At 42.0% G+C, this 23,421-nt stretch overlaps 1 protein-coding gene across 6 annotated transcripts in view; it reads left to right on the forward strand.

Annotated features, from left to right (window-relative positions):
• Positions 1 to 23,421, forward strand: part of LOC106563272 (regulator of G-protein signaling 3) — a 199,267-nt gene that overhangs the window by 108,989 nt on the left and 66,857 nt on the right. Inside the window, exon 1 of one of the 6 annotated variants that reach the window (XM_014128720.2) lies at positions 15,725 to 15,942. The exons of the other annotated variants lie outside the window; for them this stretch is intronic. Coding sequence (XP_013984195.2) covers positions 15,928 to 15,942 — 15 coding nt within the window. The 5' untranslated portion in view covers positions 15,725 to 15,927. Of the gene's footprint in view, positions 1 to 15,724; positions 15,943 to 23,421 lie in introns of those variants that run through there. 6 annotated transcript variants of the gene reach the window in all.

Genomic DNA, 23,421 nt, shown 5'->3' on the forward strand with positions numbered 1-23,421 from the left:
ATGGTCAATCTGACAGCGCTCCAGAGTTCCTATGTTTAGATGGGAGAACCTTCTAGAAGAACAACCATCTCTGCAGCACTCCACCAATTAGGCCTTTATTGTAGAGCGGCCAGACGGAAGCCTTTCCTCAGTAAAAGGCACATGACAGCCCGCTTGGAGTTTGCCAAAAGGTACCTAAAGGACACAGACCATGAGAAACAAGATTCTCTGATCTGAGGAAACCAAGATTGAACACTTTGGACTGAACGCCAAGCGTCACGTCTGGAGGAAACCTGTCACCATCCCTACGGTGAAGCATGGTGGTGGCAGCATCATCCTGTGGGGATGTTTTTCAGCGGCAGGGGCTGGGAGACTAATCAGGATTGAGCGAAAGAAGAATGGAGCAAAGAGAGATCCTTGATGAAAACCTCAGACTTGAACCCGATCGAACATCTCTGGAGAGACTTGAAAATAGTTGTGCAGCGATGCTCCCCATCCAACCTGACAGAAAAGAATGGGAGAAACTCCCCAAATACAGGTGTGCCAAGCCTTTGCCGTCATACCCAAGAAGACACAAGGCTCTAATCTCTGCCAAAGGTGCTTTAACTAAGTACTGAGTAAAGGGTCTGAATACTTATGTTTTTGCTTTGTCATTATGGGGTATTGTGTGTAGATTGATGAGGTTAAAAAAAACTATTTAAATCCATTTTAGAATAAGGTTGTAACGTAACACAATGTGGAAAAAGTCAAGGGGTCTGAATACTTTCTAAATTCACTGTATGTGTGCTGTGAAAAGAAGTGGTGTCTGTTTCCACGTAGATACAATGTAGTTACTTGTGCATTGGACGACTCCATCCCATGACGACAACAGCAAATCTGTCCATGATCATACCTTTTGTTACATATTACCACATTCACACTTACAGGGTATGTAGGTGGTAAGAGAGCTGTAGAATGAAGCCATTGTTAATACCAAATACTTGCAGGTCAATTATCCCTCTTTATGATTGCTATTGTGTAGACATAAGCGTACCAAGTATTTTCCTGTAGTTATTAGATATGTATTTAGTAACATGGCTGTAAAATGAAGTGGTGTCTATTTCCAGGTAGATACAAAGTAGGTACATGTGAAGTACCACCACATTGGATGACTCCATTCCATGAAGACTGATATGTCTGTAATCTTAACCTGTTAACCTTCACACTTACAAACGTGTTTTCACGATTTCACTCAATAAATCAAAAAATCATAGCACATCTTTGGGCTCATTCAGTAGTTTTACCTGATTAATTGGATTCCTGTTGAAATATAATCTTAAAAGTACCATTTTATATTACTAAAACATTGGTACTGTTGCTGCTTCCTGTTGTCATGTATTTTTGATATATAGCCGAGTGTCAAAATGCTGGTTTTAAATGTCGAAATTCATAATCAAAATGCTGAAATATGTTGTTGCATTTTGAAGACCAGTACATAAAATTTACTCCCTACTCACACGTGTCACACTTGTGTTCCGATAACCTGTACTTTGCTAAATTAGTTCTTTATAAACTGCACACGCAGCAACTTTTACCAAGCGATCACTCCAGACTGGAATTGATTAGCTTGTTCTACTGTAATCTACAGCGTGTGCAAATGAATCACTCTCATCAATATTGTATTTTAATAAACCCAATATATTGATCTGTTTTAAGCAATAGATTTTGTGAGATTGTGATGACTACACAGAAAATTCTTCAGTGTTGAATCAACAGTAGGCCAGTGTGTCATTGTCGTGTGTGTAGGTGGCAGGGAAGTCAGGCGCAGGAGAAACCAACTTGGTGTAACTGGAGTAGTTTAATTTATATAAGACAAACTCCAAGAAACCAACGTACATAAAAATAAACATGGGTAAACTAACCCGTCGCACACCTATACAAAATACACGAACACATAACCACAAACAATCTCCGACAAGGACATGAGGGGAAACAGAGGGTTAAATACACAGCATGTAATTAATGGGATTGGAACCAGGTGTGTAGAAAGACAAGACAAAAACAATGGAAAATGAAAAATGGATCAATGATGGCTAGAAGACCGGTGACGTCGACCGCCGAGCACCACCCGAACAAGGAGGGGCATCGACTTCGGCAGAAGTCGTGACACAGTGTGTATATTCGTCCACACTTTCCAGTGTTTAATTAACAGTGTGCTTAGTGCGAATGCTGCTACACTTTGTCAGTGTTAGATAATTAACACTTTTAGTGTTATGCAATAACACCTCATATAGTATTTCTCACACAAGGAAGTGTATTTGCGCCAATGGAGTTATGCAATAACACCTCATCAAATTTCAGGTGCACTTTTTTTATTTTAAGAATGAAGGGCATCTAAAGTCTGCTAACGTGCTAGGATAATTAAGCCAATGAATCAGTATTGGCATTACATTGAATTCATGTATCCAAAGTTTGCGAATACTCTGTTACAGTTATTTTGTGGCAATTTTTGTCAAATAAAATGGTCAGATAGATTGCTAGCTTTTTCTGCAAGTCAATTTGCTTTGGCTAACAATATTCCATGTTAGCTCGTGGTTGGAATGTATTCAGTCATTCTATTCAGCCGTATTTGTATACTTTATATTCATGTCATGTATATACAATATCTTGTTGTATGTAGCTAATGTACAATTTTTTTCACATATTCACATATAAATAAATGCTATTCTCTTTTGGTGTTATGCTAGCTCTTTATGATTGTGAGTACAAATGTGTATCTACTAAGGTTTGTTTGGTTGATTTTCATTAAATGAACTTCACTATGAATTCTGTGTTTGTCTTTATTGTGAAAAATGTCTCCACTTTGACAAACTGGGTCACTTTGTTCTCTTTGTTCAATGCAGTGGTACCTCACAAGTAAATACATTGTATCTGCATGGAAACAGAAACCACTTCATTTCACAGCCCTGTTATTATGAATGTACATGGAAACCACAGGAGAGAATATCAACACAAGAGGAAGACTTTAAGGTATTTCTTTAGTAATTACATGGTCATACATTTTTAATTACCATGTATGTTCATTGGTGATTCTTATGTATTACTTTGAAAGAGACTGGTGGGACTGTGTATTTACATAGTAATATGTTGGTTTTTGTACTTACCTTTTGGACAAAATGTGTTAGTACTGTATTTATTTTGTGACTATATAATTTTGTGACTTTGTATGTTCCTTGGTGTTTCTTATACATTACATTGAAATAGTGGTGTGACTAGGTATTTGCATAGTAATTAGCTGGTACTTAATTGTACCTATCCTTCTTACTTGTAGTTACCTACATAATTACATTTTATAACTTTGTATTTAATAATTAGGTAGTACTTACTTCTTTGGTTCCTAGTAAGTATGTTTAAGACTAAATTGTTTCTACGGATTTCGTTTTTGTTACTATGTATTTACCTAGTAATTACTTAGTAATTAACAGACTGTAAAATGAAAGTTTATACTGTTCAGGAATCTGATCCTTCCTGTTCATTAGAGAAAAGGAAACCTGTATCTTGAATAACCCTTTATCAAAATAGTCCATCCAACAGTACCTGTATGATCCATTGTTTCAGTAAGCTTTCATAATCTCTATCCTCATTTCTCCTGAGTGGAAGGTTTGAACAGACAGACAGACACTATGTCCTATATTATCTAGCTGTGGTCCTATTGCTTTCCAGCTTCATTATGTGTATGGCCTCCACACCTGCCATCCATTAGGGCTTTATTCTCCCAGCGACATGAAAGAGAGGGATGAGCTCGCACTCTTTTATCCCTCTCAATCAATCAATCAATCAATCAATCAGGGAATACGCTTTTCTCTGTTTGTCCCTGGTTTTGTTTCTATCCTGTTGCCTATCCTTACATCCTCTCACTGTGTGTGTGTGTGTGCATGCTTGTGTCTGTGTGTGTGCGTGTTTGTGTCAGTGCGTGTGTGCATGTGTGTGCACGTGCGTGCATGTGCTTGTTTCCGGGGGCAGCAGCTGTTTTTCTGGACACCCATTTACTACCTAGAGAGGATTGAGACATAGGACATGTCTTACGGGTTAGGTATGTGGTGATTCTCTAACCAGAGGAGAAAGATGTGTGAGGGGTTGAGAGTGATGGAGTTGAATCAGTCAGTCATATCTATGTGATGTTGTATAAGAGTAGGTCCAGAGAAGGGGGTTAATACCATATGAGTGGAATACCATGTGCGGCTGCATCCCAAATGGCACCCTATTCCCTATATAGTGCACTAAAACTAGTGCACTAAATAGAGAATAGGGTGCCATGTGTGAGTGATACAGAGTAAAAATGGCAGTGTGACATGATGTTGAGGATGAAATCAGTGACACAGTCTGAGTCCATCTCTGTGAAGTGATACAGACATAGTCCACAACAGACAGAGCAGAGGGGACATGTGTTGGGACTTATCCCATAGGGGATATCAGTTCACCGTGGTCACACTTTTGGCTGTGTGTGTGTGTGTGTGTGTGTGTGTGTGTGTGTGTGTGTGTGTGTGTGTGTGTGTGTGTGTGTGTGTGTGTCTGCATCCATTAGACTCATCAGACAGCAGAGATTAGTTTATGATAGTCACATTAGTACCCAGGTAGTGACAGCACACTGCCCAATTAGACAGTCCATGGCGTGGCTAGACAGTCAAAACGAGTATGGTCTGGAAACAGACACAATTATTTGAACCACTGTTCTAAATAGAGCGCTATACAACAAACAGGGGTCCCCAATCCGTAAGAAACAGTGACATCCTCTTCTATTAAATATATACTGTGCTGGACAATCTTTTCTTACACGATTACTGATGACTCATTCATTTTTCTCATAAGTGCTATATCTGTCCAATATACTGTATGTTTGTGTCCTCTGTACCCCAGGCATTCTAGCATTCCTAACCTTTGACCTGTAGCCTTATAATTGGCGGAGTTGACTGGGTTCCCTGGCAGAGAGCCAGAGCACTATTGGGAGGGATGCTGTGCTGTGTTTTCCTCTTCCATGGTTTCCACACTGGATGCCCAGATCCCATGCTAATTGGTGGGATAAGTCACAAATGGATGACTGGGTTTACAAAAAAGACAACACACACACAGTCCTGCCCCTGCACACAGTGTAAATAATCATCCAATAATTACAGTAAGAGACCAGAAACAATCAAAAGACCTAGGTCAATTGAACCAATCATCAATCTTGTAGTAATATACATTCATTGTATGGTGATTAGGTAAAATGATTGATTAGTCTGAACATTGCTCAATGCTTATGTTTGAATCTTTTTAGTATAGCCATTCCATTACTTGAGTCTACCCCAAGGGTAATTTATTAATACATATTTAATCATCACAATATTAGTTCATTTTAATCACGATAATGTATTGGTTTCATTTGCGGTAAACTAGTGCAGTTTTGATTTGAGACACTAAGGGTAATGAATAGATATTTCATTATAATAAAGCTTTTGTAATTAAAAGAAAGCCTAAATCTGCCTTAAAGTCCTAATATGGCTGTTGTGGTCTATGCCTTTGTGGCCTCTTAAGATACTTTTACAGTATGTTATAAATGAGAGGTTTTCAGGTAGGTCAGACCATGCATTACGTGTGCATATGCACGTGGTTGTGTGTGTGTGTATGTGTGTGTTCAGTCCCTTGTGTTGTTGCGTTTATAGGTCAAAGGGTTTAAAGCAACCTCTGGGTAACTGGGCTGCGCCAGGAAAAAGTACACTCTCCGTATGACTCATAGACAGAAGGTTGACATGGGATGACAAGGCTTCTCTCTTGCAGTTGTCAAATCTGAACCGTGAGTGTTTCGCCACTTTTACTGTACAATTAGCAATCAGGGTTGTGTGGTGCTCAGTGTTTTGGATGACCTCTGAGGTAAAAATCTCCCCCTCTGACAGAACCTGACTCAGATCTAAGACCAGAACCAACGGCTCACAATGTGATTTAAAATAAACACAACTTTCATTTCATTACTAACTCAACACTAATAGCCCCAAATTAGTTTATGATTTCACGGCCGCCCTAATAAATACACAATCCCTCTCAGCATGACTTGCTGGTGGAAAACATTTTGTATGGCGTTTTGTATGCTGCTCCAAATGAGCCAAAAATGCTCTGAGATGTTGACTTTGGAGGATTTTCTTTAAATAGTGCTTAAAGCGGCAGTGTAGTCAAAAATGTGATTTTCATGTGTCGTATAGGCCTATATACAGTGCATTCGAAAAGTATTCAGACCCCTTGACCTTTTCCACATTTTGTTACATTACAGCCTTATTCTAAAATGGATGAAATACGTTTTTCCCCTCATCAATCTACAAACAATACCCCATAATGACAAAGTGAAAACAGGTTTTTAGACATTTTTGCAAATGTACAGTACCAGTCAAAAGTTTGGACACACCTACTCATTCAAGGGTTTTTCTTTATTTTTTCTATTTTCTAAATTGTAGAATAATAGTGAAGGCATCAAAACTATGAAGTAACACATGGAATAATGTACTAACCAAAAAAGTGTTATACAATCAAGGTATATTGGACATGATTTGGAAAGGCACACACCTGTCAATATAAGGTCCCACAGTTGACAGTGCATGTCAGAGCAAAAACCAAGCCATGAGGTTGAAGGAATTGTCTGTAGAGCTTCGAGACAGGTGTCGTGTTGTGACTATCATTAATGTGTTTGACTGTTATTTTATCAAATCAATTAACTAAGTTTTTAATTATTACGATGATTAAATTAATCATGTATCAATTAACTCATTAGTAATCTTGTAGCACCACAGGAAAGGTTTATTTAACAAGTTACTATCTTCCAACTAAACTCTAAAGATATAAATATCTCTTACATCATCAGTCTCATTCTGAATGTCGCAATATACAAATTGGCTTAATTATTTATTTACTAACTAACTAAATAATCACACAGAAATATATAAACACACAAACAGGATAGATTACACATTGATTCCTACATAATGCAATGAAAAGTCCCTTGTGGACTAACCCAATATGATTGCTTGAAAAGGCAGGGGCACGTAAGAAAGAGCGGGAGAAGAAGAGACAAAGGACTTCATCTATCGGAAATACAGTTGAATAATACGCTCATCGTAAACATGGATATTTAGCACCCCAGCAACCGCTCATTCGGATTTAGAAATGCAAAATACATATTTACGATTGTATGTATTTGTCGTCTCGCATTGTTGAAATCACTCGATCAGTCTGTGGAGAGTAGTTCATCAGAAGTCTCTGATTGTGTCCCCCAGAAGTTACAATGTCTTTGTCGCTGTAGCTTTTCTGTCTCGGAGGGTCTGTTAGAACGGATCTTCCAGAGGAAGTGTTTGTTAGAATTGATCTTTCAAAGTACCACCCGGTGGTTCTCGTCGAGTTTACTAGACAAAAGTACTTAAACAGCTGCAGACTGAATGTTCCTGTGTAGTCTTCTTCTTCTTCTTCGAGTTTCAGAGTTTCTAACCATTTCATACCTTTCAGCTCACGCTGTTGGTCACGCTGGTCTAATGTAGAGTCTAACCATTTTACACGTCCGGCTTACCATCCGTATACTGGTCTCTATTGTCTAACCATTCGTGACGTCCGGCTTATCCTCCGCTTACTGGTCTCTAGAGATTTAAATTCTTACCATTTCAACGTGCAGCCACCACTCAGAGTTTTTCTGGTCTGATGTGAATGTTGTCACGGGTCCTGGAAAAAGGGCAGTTCCATTACTTTTGGCATAATGTCTGTGCTCACGTGGGCGTGGTTACTGACTGGATAAACTTTATATGAAAAAACATTTTCTCATTTAGAAAGCTATGATCACATTTCATCTTCTAACAAATAGTTTCATATTTAATCATATAAGTTCTACAACATTTAGATGTAAATCTGATAACTGTGAAATATACACATTCAGAGATACAGTTATGTTGTTCTACTGTCCTTAGTTACATCACAAATTAGTAACGAATTCGACATGATTGTTGTTTCAAGGCCCACCAACAATTTACCACCTTATTTGTGTTAGGAATATTGGGTCATTCTCCACTTTTGAATGTCGTAGTTTTGGTGGGAGGAGTCTCCTTGTAACAAAAGGATTCTTCTCCTCAATCCTGCAGAGCCCAACGGCAGAGTTTCTGCAAGGTATTTCTGCAAGGTAGTTTCTGCAAGGTAACCATCATAAAACTGTCCAACTCCAGCCCTCTCCCCCTCTGTTGGAGAGGGCTGTAGAGCAGAGCCACTGTGACCTGATCCTTTGGATCCTCACAGGAGAGTCGTGACACAGGATTGTGTCAAGAAACAGATCTGGGGTAGGGTACCAAAATATCTCTGCAGCATTGAAGGTCCCCTAGAACACAGTGGCCTCCATCATTCTTAAATGGAAGAAGTTTGGAACCACAAAGAGTCTTCCTAGAGCTGGCCGTCCGGCCAACTGAGCAATTGGGGGAGAAGGGCATTAGTCAGGGAGGTGACAAAGAACCCGATGGTCACTCTGACAGAGCTCCGGAGTTCCTCTGAGGAGATGGGAGAACCTGCCAGAAGGACAACCTTCTCTGCATCACTCCACCAATAAGGCCTTTACAGTAGAGTGGCCAGATGGAAGCCACTCCTCAGTAAAAGGCACCTGACAGCCCGCTTGGAGTTTGCCAAAAGGCGCCTAAAAGACTCTCAGACCATGAGAAACAAGATTCTCTGGTCTGATGTATCCAAGATTGAAGTCTTTGGCCTGAATGCCAAGTGTCACATCTGAAGCATGGTGGTGGCAGCATCGTGCTGTGGGGATGTTTTTCAGTGGCAGGGACTGGGAGACTAGTCAGGATCGAGGGAAAGATGAATGGAGCAAAGTATAGAGAGATCCTTGATGAAAACCTGCTCCAGAGCACTCACCACCTCAGACTGGGGCGAAGGTTCACCTTTCAACAGGACAACGACTCTATGCACACAGCCAAGACAACGCAGGAGTAGCTTCGGGATAAGCCTCCGAATATCCTTGAGTGGCACAGCCAGAGCCCGGACTTGAACTCGATCGAACATCTCTGGAGAGACCTTGAAAATAGCTCTGCAGCGACGCTCCCCATCGAAACATGATAGAGCTTGAGAGGATCTGCAGAGAAGTATGGGGGAAACTACCCAAATACAGGTGTGCCAAGCTTGTAGCTTCATACCCAAGAAGATTTAAGGCTGTTTTCTCTGCCAAAGGTGCTTCAACAAAGTACTGAGTAAAGGGTCTGAATACTTATGTACATATTATATTTCCATTTTTTTAATATACATTTGCTAACATTTCTAAAAACCTGTTGTTCTTTGTCATTATGGGGTATTGTGTGTAGATTTATGAGGGGGAACAACAATTTAGTCAATTTTAGAATAAGGCAGTAACGTAGCAAAATGTGGAAAAAGTCAAAGGGTCTGAATACTTTCCAAATGCACTGTATTTCCACGCTATGAGGTTGGAATAATACTGTGAAATTGTAAAAGTTTTGATAATACAGTTTTAGTGCAAGAGCTTGTTTGGCTGGGTGGGAATGTTGGACCGCCTGGTGACATCATGTCTTGCTTGAGAAATTGCATTTAGCTAAGAAGCTATTTTTGTTTATTTTGGACCATTTTAACCCTTTGACAAGCGCTAACACACAGGCGTGGTTATTCTACAGTGATCCCTGCAGTGGACGCTCAGTGTGATTTGTGTAACAATCACATTTTGGAACAGTGAATGAATTCTGACATCACGCTCATAAATAAGCTCACGCTGGGGCGACCGTTAGAGATATCTGGAACTCAAGTGAAAGATTAATTGAAAACAATCACACTAATGTACTTCATTGTTACCCAGAACTGATTCGATATTGAGATAAAAACAGCTGCATTGGACCATTAAGTACTTTAACAAAGACCTGGTGGAGCTTGACAGTAGCTGTTGCCAGTTGCACTGTAAGCTGATTTGAGTGAGAGAAAAATTATTTGGAAGGAAAGAAGGAGAAAGAAAGAGACAAAAACCAGAGAAAAACTGAAAGAAAGAAAGAGAGAGAGAGAGAGAGAGAGAGAGAGAGAGAGAGAGAGAGAGAATTCCTCCTTAATCAGTGTTGCGTTTGCCATGACGGCAGTAACAGTACTTCTCCTCTGATATATGGAGGGTAAATCCTCTGCTGAAACACACTTTTACTGTATCCTGGAGAAAAATTGTGCTGAGGTAAAGTAAAACTGACTGCAAACGGCTTCTATACGCAGTAATTCACCCAGGTAATCGCCATTTCCGTTCCTCTGCATGGTCACGACGCTAACGTTGACAATCCCCCGTTTGTCTGGCACCCAGCGTCATTGAAGGCATTTTTTTATTTTAGTTTGTTGATGAACTTTCTCCACTCGAGCCAGTAAATCCATCCAAGCCCCTTGTGAGAGACTGGGGGAGAGGACAAGAGCCGGAGGCAGTTCGCTGGCATTGTGTGCAGAAGAGCTAAATTGACTTTCAGTGTTTGGTTCGTTCAAAGTTAGAGTTTGCTGGACGAATTTGCTGGCTCCTGCTTTGTTTACGGGCTACATCGATTTTCACTTAATTTAAAGTAACTGCTGAGGTTGAAGACCAAATTGGTGTTTTGGCTACTGTTGTTGCATTGTGTGGTTGCCATGTGTCGCATTGGTTGTAGTTCATTCAGTCATTCTAGGTATCGTTACTCAGACATTCCACATCACACTCAAACAACGCACGCACGCACACATTACACACACACACCATACACACACACACACACACACACACACACCAAACACACACACACACCAAACACACACACACCACAGAACACACACACGCGACTGTGTGTGATCACTCTCCGGCAACGGTCATTTTGAACCAGCGAACACAGAGCATTACACCCAACAAGCATCTGCTGCTCAACGAGCTGCTGTAGCTTGTCCGGTGGAGCAGAAACAGATAGCTAGACACCTGATGGTCTCCCAGTGGAACTAAGTGCTGGGCTACGCTACGGTTGTATACCGCAACACACAGGGGAGCCTCAGATAAGGCCTAGTCTTCACCTCGCAAGGAGAGATCACATCTCTTTGTGGGAAAAGAGGAAGAACATCTACATTCCATTAGAATTTGTAAATCACAACTTTAGTCTCTGCACAGTCTGGTACACAGCTCATTTTCACCCTTGTGATGGGGTAGAAAGGTGCTAAGTTACCTGTCTCTGACTCTCTGTCACACACATGCAAACAAACACACACACTTACTCACTCGTACACACATGCACACATGCGCACACATACATCACACCCGCAAAAACACACACAAACACACATACACAAATACACAGTCTGTATAGGCAAAAATCTCTCTCAGGCTCACTTCAAAATCCGACGTCCACAAACGTCACATTTTGAAGGTTAAGTTTATGCATTACTTCAGAATGGTTGAGGTACAGGGTTATGGTTAGGGATAGGGTTCACCCAAAATAATAAAAAACTAGTGCCTAGCACTGGGATTGAACATTCGACACACACGCTTTTTGATCCCTCCTTCATGGTACATAGTGTCAGATCAGACAGGGTGTGAATCCCATCTGTCTTCCATCACACACCCACGCAAAATGACACGCACGGTTGCGCACGCACGCACGCACACACACACACACACACACACACACACACACACACACACACACACACACACACACACACACACACCAGGGGTCCAGACTAACATTTTCCCCTGGTGGCACTAGTACTACTAACTTTTTCAGACTGACTAAATGGTCGGAGACTGGAGCCCTGCGCACACACACATCTTCTGTTTTATATATAGTGTGTTACCAGATTGTCAGAGCACTTGCTGTTTTTAGAGGTGGAGAAACCAGAAAATAACATTACAAGAGCTGCATATACACTATGACTATAATTTCCTTCAATCTCTTGAGTTTTTTAACTCTCCATAAGAAAGTCTGTAAAATAATTAATTAAGTATTGTACATAGCTAGTTTCATGTACTGTACATATGTAAGGATCTTTGTTTGACCAGTTTGGCACAGCAGGAAAATAATGCTGCAACAGGAAATGTAAATTATTATGTGTATTATAATTAATGGATATGTTTGTAGGGGTCGATACATTTTTCATAAGGGGAAATGAAGTCTAAAATGTCAAAGTAGAAGTTACAAACTTCAGAAGTCTTTTTAAATGTCAAATATACCACACATTTTAAAATACATGTATGAAAATTCTCCTGCATCAGGGTGATCAAATTAAGATCCTACATCTGCATGTATGTCTGTCTGTCTGTCTCTTTCTTTCACTCTTCTCAATTTTTCTCCCTCTCCCCTCTCTCTTTCTCGCTATTCCTAATTACATCTCTGTGTTTCTCTCTATCCCGCTCTCTTTCAGTCTTTTGCCACCTCTCTTTATGACTCTTGATGATGTTTTGCCTGAGCAGACACTCGTTCCACTCTGTGAACATCACTGACAGCAGGCTTCAAAGAAAGAGATATTTCTCTCTGCTTCCTCCTCATTTATTATTTATTTCACCTCCTCTATCCCACTCATCCTATCTTTTCAAGGTGCTGTTTAGCTGTCTTCATTAACTTCTGAATTGATCACAGTAATCTGGCAAAAGCGCACACACACACACACACTCTCCCATCAATGTGAGTGTGTTTGGGGGAAAACAGCTAACTTCCTACAATTCTACACATTGTGCCATGGGGGAAAGAGAAAATGTTTAATGTGGTTGTTTTAAAGCTAATTTCCTGCAATTCTAAACATATTGCCATGGGGCTGTGGCCTTTGGGGGGGTTGGGAGCCCCCAGAGCCTTGCAGGGGTGTGTGGTATGGCAGTGATGTGTGTGTGTGAGTGCGTGCGTGAGTGTGTGTGTGTGTCTTTTTTGCCCGGCGGTGATATCCATCACGTCCTAGGATCAATTCTTCAGGCAGGCTTTAAACTTTAATCATTTATCTTGGATGGATATTGTTTTGCTGTAATTCAGTTCAAAAAGCCCTTAACTATTTATAGCTTGTTCTGTTGTTATACTGTATAATGTACTGGCATACATGCACTACATGACCAAAAGTATGTGGACACCTGTTTTTCGAGCATCTCATTCCAGAATCATGGGCATTAATATGCTATAACAGCCTCCAATCTTCTGGGAATGCTTTCCACTAGATGTTGGAGCATTGCTGCTGGGACTTGCTTACATTCAGTTACAAGTGCATTAGTAAAGTTGGGTACTGAAGTTGGGCGATTAGAGCTGGCTCGCAGTCAGCGTTCCAATTCGTCCCAAAGGTGTTCGATGGGGTTGAGGTCAGGGCTCTGTGCAGGCCAGTTAAGTTTTTCTACACCGAACAAGTTTTCCCTTCACTGGAACTAAGGGGCCTAGCAAAAACCATGAAAAACAGCCCCAGACGATTATTCCGCCGCCACCAAAATGTACAGTTGGCACTATACATTGGGGCAGGTAGCGTTCTCCTGGCATCCGCCAAACCCAGATTCGTCCTTTGGACTGTCAGATGGTGAAGCGTGATTCATCACTCCAGAGAACGCGTTTCCACTGCTCCAGAGTCCAATGGTGGCAAACTTTACACCACACCAGCCGACTCATGGCATTGCGCATGGTGATCTAAGGCTTGTGTGTGCTCAGCCATGAAAACCCGTCATGAAACTCCAGACGAACAGTCCTTGTGCTGACGTTGCTTCCAGAGACAGTTTGGAACTTGGTAGTGAGTGTTGCAACTGACAGACAATTTTTATGTGCTACGCACCTCAGCACTCGGCAGTCCCCGTTCCGTGAGTTTGTGTGGCCCACCACTTCGCGGCTGAGCCCTTGTTGGACAAAGACGTTTCCACTTCACAATAACAGCACTTACAATTGACCGGGGCAGCTCTAGCAGGGCAGAAATTTGACAAACTGACTTGTTGGAAAGGTGGCATCCTATGACGGTGCCATGTTGAAAGTCACTGTGCTCTTCAGTACGGGCCATTCTACTGCCAATGTTTGTCTATGGAGATTGCATGGCGGTGTGCTCAATTTTATACACCTGTCAGCAACGGGTGTGGCTGAAATAGCTGAATCCACACATTTGAAGGGTTGTCCACATGCTTTTGTATATATAGTGTATTTATCAAGGCTTTGTATAAAAACTAATGGATCAGGTCTGAAGACGCCTTATTTTTCCCTCAGCCTAATTTCCTTATTTTAATTATTCACATTCTTGGGTTAGGATAATTAGACTTTCTCCACAGAGGCCGAGCATGCAATGCTTAGGATAATCATTTATTTCAGGAACGTGAAGACATTGTATTAACACATAAAACATATTTCACTTTGCTAGGACATGGCTGTATGTGGAAAGTCTATGACAATGTGTATAATGGTCCACTCGTTCTATCTTAGACTTCATCTAAAAATGGCAACAAAAAAACAGACAAATATGGAGTTCAGAGGTTTTCTTCCGACAGCGATGATAGGTTGTGTTTTTATAATGCTATTGTCTAGACAGGGGAAGTCGTCTTCAGTGTTAGTGTAAGCAGTTAAACTACAGCTTGAGGGAATCCAATGGCCCTTCAACCCTGATCATTTTGAAGTCATGCGTGCTATAAACATATTAGATTAGCTGTACAAGAATGTGTATAGAGGAGGTGTAGATTAAAGTTACATTTCACTCTGAAGCGTTGGGATAGGATGGGAGTAAAAGCAAGTGTGTATATGTGTATTTTTTTGTGTGTGTCTGTGTGCCTATATATGAGCCTCATTTGATTGTGTGTGTGGGTGTCCTCTACCTATGTGTGTGTCTTTCTGGTTGATAAGGTGTAGAAGCCAGGGCTCTTTTGTATCCCGGATCCCGCTCCCGTTTGATAGGCTTTGATTCACTGCTTTGATTCACGGCTGAGCTGAGGTCTAAAAATAGCTGGTGGGGCAAGAGGGAGGGAGGGAGGTAGAGGGACAGGACAGCATCATGGGTCTCCAGAGACACCAGCATATGGGTACCACATATGGGTACAGCTCCCTTCTCCCTCCTTCCTTATCAACTCATGCACCTTTCTTTCTCTTTCTCCCTCATATCAACTCTGTGTCCTCATTCTCTTACTGTTTTCTCTCGTTCTCTCTCACCTCCCGCCCCTCCTTCAAAACTCTTCCCCTTTTCTCATCACCACCTATCAACTCAATTCCGGCCCTCCACCTATCAACTCACTTCCGGCCCTCCACCTATCAACTTGCTTCCATCCCTCCACCTATCAACTCAATTCCGGCCCAGACCACCTATCAACTCACTTCCGGCCCTCCACCTATCAACTTGCTTCCATCCCTCCACCTATCAACTCGCCTCCGTCCCTCCACCTATCAACTGCCACTTCTCTCTGTCCTCTTTCTCCCTTTGTCATTCCCTAACCCCTCACTGCTCCCCTCCTTCCCTCTCTCCCCTTCCCCAGCACTAGTGTTGCACGTTGGCACCCACATTATAACCACACAGAGAGAGAGGCAGGACTGCACAACATCCAGACAGAAAGAGAGAGAGAGGCAGGACTGCACAACATCCAGACAGAAAGAGAGAGAGAGAGAGGAGGCAGGACTGCACAACATCCAGAAAGAAAGAGAGAGAGAGAGAGAGAGAGAGAGAGAGAGAGAGAGAGAGAGAGAGAGAGAGAGAGAGAGAGAGAGAGAGAGAGAGAGAGAAGAGGCAGGACTGCACAACATCCAGACAGAAAGAGAGAGAGAGCGATAGAAACAGAGAAAAGGAGAAACATAGAGGCAGTGAGAGAAAAAGAGACAGAAGAGAGAGGGACACACCACTAGAGTGTTTTTCACACCTGGATTTTCTGTCCTCTTTTGCTACTGTTCTGTGCATGTGTGTGTGTGTTTGCCCGCACACCCTGCTCTGGCAGAACTCCTCTTAAACACAAACGCAGGGATCCTCCTTGACCTCACACACACTCGGAGCATCCAGATGCCTGTCTCTAAGGTCAGGTACCGTACTCCTGCAGATCTGTGTTTTGGTGGCGTTAGCGGAGATTATTGGTGTGTGTGGTGTGAGTGTGTTTGTAATGTGTGTGGGTGTGTGGGTGCGTGGCGCTCTGGAATGTCTCTGCATTACATTCTTTCTGCATTTTTCAGCTACTTACGTATTCCTAATGCTTTTCTGATGCTTTCCGGACACTTCTGTTATGGTTCTCTAAGTACTGTAATGGTACTCTATTAGTGTTCTCTCACTGTTTGATGTCATTAGAAATCAGATTGACCAAATTCTTCTTCAGTTTTGGTTTTATCCTTTTTGGTTTGGTTTCATTGTAGGTCAGGAAAACTTTATACTGTGATCTCTAAAAGTATTAGGACAGTGACAAATGTTTTGTCTTTGTACTCCAGCACTTTGGATTTGAAGTGATACATTGACTATGAGGTTAAAGTGCAGACTGTCAGCTTTAATTTGAAGGTATTTTCATCCATGTCAGGGGAACTGTTTAGCAACTCTAGCACTTTTTGTACGTAGTTCCCCCAATTTAGGGGACCAAAAGTATTGGGACAAATTCACTTATATGTGTATTAAATTAGTAAAAAGTTACATATTTGGTCCCATATTCATAGCGCTACGTCAAGCTTGTAACTACAATTTTGTTGGATGCATTTGCTGTTTGTTTTGGTTGTGTTTTAGATTATTTTGTGCCCAATAGAAATTAATGGTAAATAATGTATGAATAATGTGTCATTTTGGAGTCACTTTAATTATAAATAAGAATAGAATATGTTTCTAAACACTTCTACATTAATGTGGATGCTACCATGATTACGTATCATACTGAATGAATCATGATTAATGATGAAAGAGAAAGTTAGACACAAATATCATACCCACAAGACATGCTAACCTCTCATCATTACAATAAAAGGGGAGGTTAGCATTTTTTTTGGGGGGGGGGTATGATATATGTGCGTCTGTAACTTTCTCCCGCATCATTATTCATGATTCATTCAGGATTATCCGTAAACGTAGTCTGAAAAGAGTTGCAAGATATGTCTTGTCACATGTAATAAATACGCTCCATGGGAATAGGAATATACTGCATCCTATAGTTCTTACAGTAGCCCCCAAAAGTTATGCACACACACACGCCCGCGAACGGACGCACTCACACACACACACACAAACCCCATTTCGCCGGTCCCACTCACTGTCACACTGTCCGGTTACGTCGGAGCTGAGAGCCCCTCCTGTCTCCATGTGCTCTGTCATCTGCAGCCGTTGAGATGAAAAGCACCTACTGTAAGGAGAGACAGGAGAGAGGAGAAACAGGAGAGAGGGAGATGTTCACTAAAGCACAGTTAAGTATAATTAGCAGTGAATAGACATCACAGGGGGTTCCGATCAGCTGTTTTATTCTGTTGTTCCCTGTTATACTGGACACAGATGGGCTATTTTTTTTTGGGGGGGGGTTAGCTGGAGGTTCACTGTTTGGTGCTGTTTCTGTTTTTACTCTTATGACTTGTCTGAGAGAGAGAGAGAGAGAGAGAGAGAGAGAGAGAGAGAGAGAGAGAGAGACAACAATAGAACGGAGCTGCATTTCCTGACAAAATGTAAAAAATATAAAACAATTAGAGAGTGTCATTTTTCCAAATTTTCCAATGTTTGTGTGTGTGGGCCTCTTAATGTCTTGTACAGGGATGGGCTGGGGGTGTTGTGCTCTAATGGGTGAACTCACACCAGGCCCTCCAGGATTTCACAGGGATTCTTTGTGATTGTTGTGGGCTTGATTTTGATGCAGAAATCCTGACATTTTGCAAGGCAAAATGTGATGATTATGTGACCGCTTTATCGCTTTGGTACTATTTTCACAAGTACAGTATGTGGTGAATTTAAAACTCTTAGTACAAAACTCCACACTGGTAACACTTGTAATACAGCCAGTCTCACATTATTTTTGTTTGTAGACATCTTTCTCCACACAACCATTGATCATTGGGGTTCTACATGATTTTTTGGGGGTGGGGGGGGTTGTCCTATGGGGACAGCCGAATAACCCTTTTAGGTTCTAGAAAGCACCTTTTTTTCTATGAGTGTACCTCTTGAGCTGTCTGTATCCTCCTGACTGGTGGTTATTTTGTTAAAGACATTAAATATGCTTCTCTGCATCTTGGACATTCTGGGTAAAAGTGAAAGGAATGTGAGTCTTATTCAGTACATTTTCAGGCATGGTCTAAAAACCAGTCCATCAGGCATGGTCTACCAACCAGTCCATCAGGCATGGTCTACCAACCAGTCCATCAGGCATGGTCTACCAACCAGTCCATCAGGCATGGTCTACCAGCCAGTCCATCAGGCATGGTCTACCAACCAGTCCATCAGGCATGGTCTACCAACCAGTCCATCAGGCATGGTCTACCAACCAGTCCATCAGGCATGGTCTACCAGCCAGTCCATCAGGCATGGTCTACCAACCAGTCCATCAGGCATGGTCTACCAACCAGTCCATCAGGCATGGTCTACCAGCCAGTCCATCAGGCATGGTCTACCAACCAGTCCATCAGGCATGGTCTACCAGCCAGTCCATCAGGCATGGTCTACCAACCAGTCCATCAGGCATGGTCTACCAACCAGTCCATCAGGCATGGTCTACCAGCCAGTCCATCAGGCATGGTCTACCAACCAGTCCATCAGGCATGGTCTACCAACCAGTCCATCAGGCATGGTCTACCAACCAGTCCATCAGGCATGGTCTACCAGCCAGTCCATCAGGCATGCCAGCTAAGATAGTTAGCTTGTCTAACGACTCTGTCTTGATGGATAGCATGAAATGGCTTCTTGATAGATAGTTATGAGGTTGGGAGATTGAGAACCTATCTAGGCTAGCTAAAGCCAACTCCATAAAATTGCTAGGTCGCTAGTAGTATTACAGAGAAAACAAAACAAAGCAATATATATATTTTTTAAACAGGATACATTTATAATAATAGTTGTGAAAATGTCCCACAAAATTGCACAAAAGCGATAAAAAACCCAGTATGCTTTAAATGTGTGCTGATTGTTTGAAATTGCAAGCCCTCTTTTTGTACTGCAAAGATGGGTAACGATATATTGCAATTATTTAACTCTGTTATGCAAAAATTGTGCAGTGAATGGTCAAATTTCTAAACCCTCGCATAGTATGTGGGGAATTCTTGATGCTAAAAATGTTGCAATCGCAGAATCCTGGAGGGACTGTTTCACGGACACACACACACACACACACACACACACACACACACACACACACACACACACACACACACACACACACACACACACACACACACACACACACACACACACACACACACACACACACACACACTTATTCCTCTCTCCAGCTCTCTTTGTCTTTCTTTATGTCCCCCCTCCCTCTTCTCTATTTCTTGTGTCTGCGCTGCTGGATGGGAGTCTCCCCACTAGTCCCCCAGCGCATTCTCTCCTCTCCGTTCAGCTTGGCAACAGAGACGCAGTTCCTGCACTCTAACTCACACTGACGGACGCACACACCCATAGAACACACCACACACAAAAACACTAATATACACTCACCCTGACACACACCCATATCACACACACCCACACCGCTGGCCATTTGACTGAGAGGAGACTGGTCCACTTTACCAGGGATATGAAGGAGGAGCGTCTGCCTCTGTTTATTGGACTATAACTGGGGATCTCTCACCACAGGCAAAATATATAAAGATATACTATCTCCATAGTGATAGACCCACCCACACACTCTATAGGTGAGTTTGTAGCTTTTAATAGATAGAGGAAATTGTGTATTTATAAGGTAGCCTAACGTTTAATGCATGGGCATTGTTTTTGATGGTTTTGTTGATGTTGTTGGTATTCTTTGTTTTAGGAAGATAGGAGGGTTTTTTATTTTTGGTACAAAAGGAAATAATGCAAGAAAGAGAGGTGAGCAGAGAAAAGGAAATAAACACAGGCTCTTGGTCTGTCACTTCAGGTTCGGATAACCTGCATTTTATTATTTACTTTTAGGACGTTTGATTTTGTCTGTGTTCTCTCTCTCTTTTCTTTTGTTTCTTTTTTTTATGTCAGAATAAGTTGCTAAAATACAGACATTTCAAATCAGCTCATATGCCGATAGATAAATCAGGTTTTAACTTGGTTTGGCCTTCTCTGTACTGTCATCGGAGTCCGTAAATCTTAGGAGTCATTACGTCATCTGCGTCATCTCATCGCTGCAAGAGGATCGTCATGAGCTCACATGCGCTTACCGCTCTGACTGTGCAAATCCAGCCACAGTTCTCCTTGACAGAAAGATCATGGAGAAAGAGAGAGAACAGAGAGATGGGAGAGGGAAAAATAAGGAACACACTAGGGAGAATTTATATTTTTGCCTTTTTAAAGCAGACCTGAACTCAAAAACCAACTTCTGTCATTGAAAACAACATATGTAACATCGATATTAGCCAGAAACATTTATTCCAGTACCAAAATTGACAAAAAAATGCAAGTAAGTTAATTTTTTCATTTATCTGATTACCGGCTGTTGTCAAACAGAGGTTGGTGAAATTTCGGTACAAGAGTTCATCATGACTTATCTCCCAAGGGCTCCCGAATGGCGCAACGGTCTAAGGCACTAAATCTCAGTGCTAGAAGAGTCACTACAGACACCCTGGTCCAATCCAGGCTGTATCACAACCGGCCGTGATTGGGTGTCCCATAGGGCGGCGCACAATTGGCCCAGCGTCGTCCGGGTTTGGCTGGATTAGGCCGTCATTGTAAATAAGAATTTGTTGCCTAGTTAAAATAAAGGTTAAATAAATAAATCTGATGGTTGGGTTATGATTTCGACAATACCCACTAACATGGGATGAACAGCTGTGGTGATTGAGGTCTATCCAATCGTATGGCAGAACACACAGACAGTGAGACAGACCTGCCCAGCTGTTTAGCGGATCAGACTTTGTTCACGTAAGACAACACCATTTATTTTACTTTAGAAAAACTGCACCTTAGGTAGATGTAAAATTGATAGACTAAAACCTCCTCTGCAAAAACGTAAAAATTAATTACAGATGTCTTGATCTTAGATTCATTCTGACTATTTTGAGGAAGTCCTTTGGTGCCTCATGCAGGACAAATATCAGTAACTGCCACATCGAACCACAACCCCAAGAATGAAATCTTGTTTTCCTTAATGAGCAACAAAAAAACACTTGCAGAATTGGTGCGTTCAGCTGCTCTTTAAGATCTCACTGGCTAGTGTGAGTGTGTGCACACCGTGCACATGAGCAACCAATGATCACGCACCCTCTGTCAACAGTTTAGCAGTGTATCGATCTATAGAGGACATGAATAGCAAGTGGTACGTATGTCAGTCACGAGGAACGTCTGTCAACATGTTTGTTGTGTGTTTCGATGAGGAGAGGGTGAGGGCTAGTTTACAAGTTTATCTATTGAGAGAGATGGAAGGAGGGTTGGGGTTGATAGAGGCTGTGCCCAAAATTCTTCTTGCCTTCTATTTTCAAAAAGTATACGCTGTGTACTAACCATACTACATACTCTTTAGAACACGGGTTAGTAAAAACATATGCAGTATGCAACACATAAACATACTAGGCTCATCCATATGGCAAATTGGGTTGTTCCTCACCATTCATTCATTTTGGCACAGCATTATCTGTCACCTTATCTGATATCAGCTGTTGTCAAACAATTAGATCTGAAAAGACTATTCACTTCCTAAATGTTGTGCAGCAAATTCATACTAGATGAAAAGCTGAAACTAGTATGACATCGTGGCATTTAAAGCATATTACGTTTTCCAAATTTTCACATACTGTAACACTTTCTATTTTCTCATACTACCCCTTAAGCTTACTATGTAGGACGCAAGTATGGGTAATCGGACACGGCCATAGAGATGGAGAAATGCAGTACGCTTGTAAAGTCGAGTATTGTAACTTCACACACAATCCATTCGTAAGAAATGTAACTATGGATGTAGATATAGAAACAAATATGTGGACACAAAATAAGAGAGGAAGAAGCACAAAGCGAGAGAGAGGGCAGAGAAAAAGACGAAACACACATCCAGATAGGGTGTTAAGGAAATTGGGTCTGTCGTGTGGGGCATTATTACCTCTGCAGCGTTATCCATCAACCTTAACTCCACCTCTCCCTCTCTCTCTCTTCATCTCCTCCCTTCATCTCACTCTGTCTCCCCCTGTCCTCTGTTCTTCTCGATCAATATCAGTGAACACTGCACCCCCCCTTCTCTCTCTCTCCCCCGCTTCTTCATTCTGGCTGGTGCCATTGTGTAATGTGGCTGTGGAGGGGAATTTCATTGGCCTTTACTTACGAACACACACTGCGGCTAAAGGAGGCTATCTAGGCAGCGTTATTGGGTGGAGGGGATTTGTCAGTGTATCCCTTACAGTTGCAGCCACGCATGCACACACATACACATACAAACACAAACCTGCCAAATGCAGGTTTGTGGAGCAGGTTGAGAGCTTCAAGTTCCTTGGTGTCCACATCACCAACAAACTAGAATGGTCCAAACACACCAAGACAGTCATGAAGAGGGCACGACAAAACCTATTCCCCCTCGGGAAACTAAAAAGATTTGGCATGGGTCCTCAGATCCTCAAAAGGTTCTACAGCTGCAACATCGAGAGCATCCTGACTGGTTGCATCACTGCCTGGTACGGCAACTGCTCGGCCTCCGACCACAAGGCACTACAGAGGGTAGTGCGTACGGCCTAATACATCACTAAGGCTAAGCTGCCTGCCATCCAGAACCTCTACACCAGGCGATGTCAGAGGAAAGCCCTAAAAATGGTCATAGACCCCAGCCACCCCAGTGGACCCCACCCCCATCGACTCTTCTCTCTACTACCGCATGGCAAGCGGTACTGGAGCATCAAGTCTAGGACCAAAATGCTTCTCAACAGCTTTTACCCCCAAGCCGTAAGACTCCTGAACAAGTAATCAAATGGCTAGCAAGACTATATGCATTGTCCCGCCTCCCCGAACCCCTCTTTTACGCTGCTGCTACTCTCTGTTTATCATATATGCATAGTCACTTTAACTTCCTAGGGCTAGGCCCCTTTTTTCTCAATTTTTTTTGAGAGACCATGCTCTTACAATGGAAAGTATAGGGGCATACTAAATTCGAGCTCCCATGATGCAATTCCTATGGCTTCCACAGGGTGTCAGCAGTCTATGTTCAAGGTTTCAGGCGTGTAACTTCCAAAACGAATAAGAAATATCAGTTTTAGTACAGGGACACAGTCATGTACATACTACTTCAATTAGCCCGTCTAACCAGTGCCCCGACACATTGGCTACCTGGACTATCTGCATTGTGTCCTGCCACCTCGCCAACCCCTCTTTTACACTACTGCTACTCTCTGTTTATCATATATGCATAGTCACTTTAAGCATACCTACATGTACATACTA

The sequence above is a fragment of the Salmo salar genome, chromosome ssa11 (genome assembly GCF_905237065.1).
Source record: "Salmo salar chromosome ssa11, Ssal_v3.1, whole genome shotgun sequence".
NCBI lineage: Eukaryota > Metazoa > Chordata > Actinopteri > Salmoniformes > Salmonidae > Salmo > Salmo salar.